At 32.3% G+C, this 7222-nt stretch overlaps 1 protein-coding gene across 2 annotated transcripts in view; it reads left to right on the top strand.

Annotated features, from left to right (window-relative positions):
• The window catches only part of STXBP5 (syntaxin binding protein 5), a 140649-nt gene extending 134529 nt beyond the window's left edge, over positions 1–6120 (top strand). For both annotated transcript variants that reach the window (XM_053591523.1, XM_053591524.1), the window contains one exon: positions 360–6120. In XM_053591523.1, coding sequence (XP_053447498.1) covers positions 360–401 — 42 coding nt within the window. In that variant the 3' untranslated portion in view covers positions 402–6120. The remainder of the gene's footprint in view (positions 1–359) is intronic.
• The last annotated feature ends 1102 nt before the right edge of the window (positions 6121–7222 follow it).

Consider the following 7222-nt stretch of genomic DNA (forward strand, 5'->3'; position numbering starts at 1 on the left):
CTTTGTCCCCCTCAGTAGAGCGCTGTGATGTCACAGCTCACAGCAACTCTAGCTCTTAGGCTTAGGTGATTCTCTGGCCTCAGCCTCCCAAGTAGCTGGGACGACAGACGCCCGCCACAACACCCAGCTATTTTTTTGTTGCAGTTTGGCCAGGGCTGGGTTTGAACCTGCCACCTTCGGTACATGGGGCCAGTGCCCTATTCACTGAGCCACAGGCACTGCCGAAGTAAGCAATCTAATTAACACTACAGAATGTTTCAGAATAATAGAATTTTTGAAAAACACATAGAAACTAGTTATAACTTATAAAAACTGTTCTGGCATTTCAGGAACATGATTTTCCTGTTTCTTTCCTTTAGATGATGTTGAAATACAAAGATAAGAAGTGGTACCAGTTCTGACAACCAGAATCCAGTAAGTTCAACTCAGCCAGAAGGAAAAAGGTTTTCCTTTTTTATTATATTGATTTATTTAGGAAAGTCAACATTTAAGGGATGTTCATCGCTGAATACTGTTCTTTCCTCGCACAATCATGCACTGTTTTACCTCAGTCATGTGGCTTTAACTGAGGAGTGTTCACACACTCAAACTGGAGCAGGAGGTGTGTGCCGGCTGTGAGTCGTCTGGAAACCCCACAGGTCACAAGTGACAGACGAAAAACAAAGGAGGATGCGGAAGAGATATGGCAGAGACTAATCCTGGATGATGCCTGTGTTAAACTTTCATACGCCAAAAGGCTGTTTGCTAGTGTATCTGCCATCAGTGTTGGACCTGTTTAGGGAGAGGCAAGAAATGAGAAGTCCTAAAGCTGAAATAGTCACATTTGTGTCACTGGACCGGATCACAAACAGCTGTCTCGGACTTTTCCTCTCTTAAACTGACTGGTCATCAGTATCATTAGTGAAAAAGAATCAAACTGTTTGTTACCGTATCTTTAGACAGATAAGCTGAATGATGGGCTTTAATAATAAAGACATACACACAGTTGACTTGTGTATGGTCTACTCGGATTCTTGTTAATATATACTTGTGTTTAGTTCATATTTTGTCTAAAGCAAAACAAGACAATACATCACTTTTCATTGAAAAGAAAAGTGTAGAGCATGACTGAATTGCTCATCATTCTGGAAGTTTCCATGTAGTGGCTATGCAGTGTGGAAAGTGAGAAAAACCTCCATTGTGGTGAGGAGAATACTTCAATGTTCCTTGTCCTTGTTCTCATTAATTCAGCTGAAGGTGGATTTGACCAAAATAGGTACTGGTTAAATTTGTAGAAATGTTAAAATTGGCTAAGTTTTTAATTTTGCTTGAATTTTTATAAAATGTACCTTTGCATTACTTAATTAAAATTGCTAAAAAAAAAAAAAAAGGCAAAAAAAACCCCTTTCTTTATTTCAGTAAAATGCTCAGCTCTCTTTTAAAAATGCCCTTTATTTGCTAACTGTTCCAATACACTCAGGTGATGAGCCAATTAAATCTTAGTGCACATGCTATCGCATGGAAAATTACAAGCATCTGTTGCCAATAATTATCTATAAGAGTCTAGTCTGATGACATACAAAATATTTTCTGTAGAAATATACTATAAATCTGTACATATCCTTTCAAGGTTTTAAAAAGCCAAAAGGAAAGGAAAATACGTACACTTTGATAACTAAATTATTTCTGTATTGGAATATAAATGCAGATTGAGTCCAGCAATGGACAGTGAATGACTGGTTCATAGAACAGCCTTTCAGACAGGAAGGAATCGCTTTGTAGATCTGGAAGGAAGCAATCTGATAGTGCTGGCTAGTCTGAGATTATTATTGATTGTTGATAAAGCAACAAAATAGCAAAACAGAAGCATTAAAATTAATGTCAATGAAATTTAAAAATTGTCTTCTATTAATTTTTTTAAATCATTTTCATTTTTCGTTAAGATATAATCAGAGCACAAATTGATAGCAAACATGATGGTTGTTTTCTCTTCCATATGCTCATTAAAGGCATACGTAGGACACATTGACTTTTTCATGCAGTCTGTTATGCATTTTTCCTCTTTACTTGTCATTAATAAAGCTTTTAGGTTTACATTTTATAATGTGCGCTACTGGTTACAAAAGTTTACATCAAAGTTTACTTTAAATATCATTCAGTAGGGACTAAAATATATGTAATAGACATAATTGATCAAGCCAAAAGAAATATTTTAAAAATACAATTATTTTCAAAAGTTTTTGAATTTATAAAGTACTGATACTTTTTTAAGTTAATGTCAGCTATCTACTGAGCATTCAGCAGTTTATGAATTGTTTAATTTGTATTATCTGTTACCCAATAAACCCATTGTTCCATGACGTGTCACAGGAATTGTTAGATCCTTTTTTTAAAGGTACAGTTTTGTGAATGTCATCTATAAAATTGATTTAAAAGGAGTCACGGATTTAAAAGGAGTTGAGAAGCATTAAGTAAATTAATATGCTGATTGATTATTTATGCAGAAGATCATATTAGCTGCAATTATTTAATTTGCTTTGTTATTTTCTATATTAACTTCATTTTTTACTGTCATTTTTCCTGTTGTATACAAAATAAAACCCAAACTTGTCATTATTTTCAAATAGAGAATTAGATACACTGACCTGAAGTGGATTTTTAGGATTTGATAAGCAAATCCTACATTGACATTTTGAGTTATTGAATTCTTAATCTACAAATTATGCACAACAAACTAGGGCATCAGTTAGGATTAAGTATGTTTGAGTAGAGGAAATAAGCTTCTTAGAGGTATCTGTGATTCAGTCTCTAGAACACGGACAGTCTGGAGTAATAACTAACCCAGGGAATTTATTGTAATCTGAGAGTCAACATCTCTTATTTTTAAGTTTTAAATGCAGAAAGTAATAGACACCAGCAAGCCACGATTTCAAGAAAATCACCCAAAAAAAAGTTCAAATAGAAAAATGAAAGATTTCCGTGTGCTCTCTCCATACCCTCAGCGTTGATTTGTTGCAGTTGTCCTTGACTTTGAAGTCATTGAAGTATTCATTGATTCGCAGTTTGTCAGTAGGAAGTAGTTTTTCTGTATGTACATATATCCAGTTCATTTCACTTTTCCAACTGAAATCCATATGTGTTTGCTTAGAAAGTTATTTGAAATCTTAACATTCTGACCAATTCAGTATATTATACCCATTTGAAGTTTTGCGTTGTCTTAACACTTTTCATTCGCATTTCAATTGTACAAAGTGTTTCCAGAAAATTGTTATAGATTCAACTGAGCTATTACTAACTTCTTACTTTGATTTTTTATGGATGTGAAAAATGCTGCTACTTGTCTATGTTATTATGTGTAAGTATATTACAATTTAATTAAGTGCAGTAGTTTAAAGAAAGAAGCATTTCTTTTGCTTAGAACTTAGTTGTAGGTTCCTCTGAAGTTATTTATGTGGATATGTGAGTGTTTTAAACAAGTCTGAAAGTGTTACATACTTTTAGGTTACAGGGGTGCTGGGGAAATTGCTGAGAAAAGAAAGAATATGTAGAAGACACTACGGAGTTCAAAGTTTTACCCTGAGTTCTATATTTCATAAATGTTTTGCTTAAGGCATTTCTCATGTGACATTAGAAAAGCTATATCCAAAGGTAAATTTTTTGTGGCAAAGATTTATTTTACTTTTTAACTTTTGGGACTTGATTTCTTTCTGCAAAATAAAGAGCACTGAACTATAAACTTGAATTTTTTCTGCACTTTTTTAGGTAATGAAAACTTTTTATTATCATTTAATCCACATTTCTCAGTTTAAATCAAATAATACATGTGTATAAAACATACCAAAATCATGAATATGCTGCTAGCCGCACCTTAAACAAACTGATCAGTTTTAAAACCTTCAATAGGTTTTTATATAGTTTTCAAAGATATAAAAAATAGTAAAATAATTTGCTGTATGTTTCAGTGTTCTTGGTCTTAATTATTGCAACACTTTCAGATTTGTTTTAAGATCATACAGTAACATGTTATATTTATACATACTGCTAGAGAATATACTTTTAGTTTTAAAATGGAATTTTTATAAATGTACTCTTTAATTTTAAAAATGGTGAACTTGTTAAGTTTAAGTCAAAGTACTTAAAAAGTATGTATATTATCCATACAAAAGTTATGTTTTACGCTTATAATAAGAAATACTGGTATCTCATATCGAGATACAATTAATTTTAAAAAGATCATACATCATTTAAAAGTCTTCACATATGACAGGAAAGGTACCATTACTATGGTTTAAAAAAACCCTCTATTGAGCATTTTCAAATATTAATTTTATTTTTGGAGAAAATGCCCACAATAATAATTGCAAGATCTTTCTCAATAGCTACAGCTTGCTGTTGGATGCCTCACTTAATTATTGTTTTAAAATATATATATATACATATATTTAAAATAGTTTTCCAGGTATTTTCTTCTACCTTTTTTAAAAATAAATTTCCAAAAATGAAAACAGAGTTTATGTATTTTTGTCAATGAAGGTTTTTATTTTGTAGTTTATAGAATTTGTTCCTTATCAGTTTGATACTTGATCAATATTCTTAGACTTTTTAATCTGTATTTACTTTGGAAAAACACAACACTCCTACATCTTAAACGTCCTTTTTTTCTTTTCCCTTTTAGGGTGTTTGTTCTATTGAATTGAGATTTATGCCCACAGATTTGTTTTCATTTGAAAATGAATGTGAAGATACTGTTTACAGCTTTTGTTAATTGCACTTTTCATCACTCTGATCAATTTCTTATAAAGTGCTATGGGGATTACTTCTCCTGTGAATAGTAATGATCTTACTACTGCCTCAGAAGTTTTCAAAAAGGTTCTGTGGACAGAAAAAAAGAAGCACTATTGCAAACACTAACAATGTTAACATACCAGTTATTAGTTATTTTGCATTCCTATTGCAACCAAAAAACACACAAAGGGAAACACTTCAGCTTACCTTTCTCAGTTGAATTAAATGATTTTAATAACTTCCCAATTACCAGGGTTATAATTTTGCTTTCTTCAGTTACTAACACACTCTTAAATTATTAGGCACAATTCATTATTTACGAATTGAGTGTGGTAGTCCGGGGCTACTTGTTAAGTGCTCTCTTTATTTTATTCTTAACATTAGAAAAATCATGAATGTCAGTTTTGCCAGTATTTTACAATGAGGCTCGTAGTTTAAATTGAAATTTTATAGTGTATGAGATGTAAATAAATTAGTATTAATTTATTATAGATTGTTTGACTCAGGCATTTAAAATGGGTATAGCTTAATGGTAATGGAATCCTATTCATTTTTTAGTTTTTCTTTTTAATATACTTTTGCTATTTGTTTTTTGTTGTCTAAACTTCAACTGAAGACAATGTATGGAGTTGAAAAGCAGACTCAACATATCAATGAAAGCAATGCAAAGAGGGTAAATCATGTTTTAATTTTTAATATTTTTTTGTAAATAAACAGTACTGTGATGTTTTAGATGTGTCCTCTGCTCAACATGATAGCTATAACTGGAAAAACATTTTGCTTTCTAGTTTTATTATTAGTTCATTGTAAATGCATAACCAAAAGACAATATGAAAAAGAGCAAGATCAAGTTTCCCTAACATTATCCACTTCAGGGACCAGCATGCGTGGTATAGAGCTCTAGCTTGTGTATACCTTAAACTGTACACGCAGGTGTTTTCAGTTGCTGCACTTTTCTAAAAAAAAAAAAAAGAAAGAAAAAATCTTGCTCAGTCCCAGTAACTATCTCCAAGGTAATTACTGGAATATGCATTTTGAAATACAGTTTTAAAAAGAAAAAAAATCTGTGTATTGTTTCATCTTAAAAAAGAAAAAAAAGAAGCACTATTGCAAACACTAACAACGTGTTAAACTTTGTAGTTATTTTGCATTCCTGTACTTTACAAAATGTCATCACAGCAAAAGGTTTAAAATTAAGTAATGAAATATTTTTGTAAATAAATACCGTTAAGCTGGTATTTTAAAAAATGTATTATAAATTAATGTTTCTGGAAAATGTTCATATATATGTATATGAATGTCTCTTTATGCTGAAGGGCTCTGATTGGGCAAAATAAAATACTCTACTCTCTCCTGAAACTAAATCAGCCCTTTTTTTCTGGGAAATTTATTTTAATTTTTTTCTGAATTGTGGAACTAACCTGATAGTTTAAGAAAATAATTGATAAAATAGATTTCCACATTTATAAGGAGAAAGTCGAGTTAATCAGGTAATTCAAGTAAGAACTACATTTTTCTTAACTATCTGGAATTTTGGGTGAAGGTCACCTACCCTTGTCTTGCATGGGGTGTAAAGGAGATGGGGTTGGAATCCAGGAATAAGAACTCGATCTAGGTTTACGCTTCTTGGCTTTTAGTGTGTTCACAAATTGGTAGGAGATCTTGTTCAAAGGCAAATTCTGGTTCAGTGCCTATGAAGATGGGGCCCAATTTTGCATCTGTAACATGCATCAAGCTCACGGAGATGCTGCTGGTCTTGGAACATAACATACTTCGAGTAGCAAGGCTATAGGTAACTTTCGTAACTGGCATTTTGCTAGTTGGTACTGTCAATAGCAGTGACCCATTACTGACACCAAAGGTGAACACTGCATTAATGAGTCTAGAATACTGTAACTCAGAGAAGACCAGACAGTACTTGTTTATCATTGTTTCCATTGCATTTTGGAATAAAGACTTTGGTAGTTCTCTTATTACACTGAAGTGTTACTTGAAGTAGTTATTCTTGTTATGGTGTGTGCTTGGTCCACAGGGTGGCAGTCACGACTTGCCTCACTGTGTGAGCTTAACAGGAAGCGCTCAGAGTAGATTTTGACAAGGGAATAGCCACAGGCTTTGCAAAGGAAAATGTTCATGATGGGTACTTTTTATCTAGAAAGTTACTGAACATTCTTAGACATAGAACAGACAATATTTTCACAAGTAATTTATATAAATTGATATAGATCATTTGATAATGTAATGTGGTTTATTTTCAAAAGAAGTTTTTAGTATTTAGAAAATATTGGCATAAAGTGATAAACTTTTTAAAACTGAAGATTGTCTTCATGTCTCTGCTCATGCCTTTTTAAAGAATATTACTTAGAGGGTGTCCTGGATGAAAGGTTCAGTGCTATCCATTCTAGTGTATCCAAATATACTTGTCATTGAAACTCTGCCAGCACTTACAGGAAGAGTC

Source organism: Nycticebus coucang, chromosome 5 (assembly GCF_027406575.1).
Source record: "Nycticebus coucang isolate mNycCou1 chromosome 5, mNycCou1.pri, whole genome shotgun sequence".
Classification (NCBI taxonomy): Eukaryota; Metazoa; Chordata; class Mammalia; order Primates; family Lorisidae; genus Nycticebus; species Nycticebus coucang.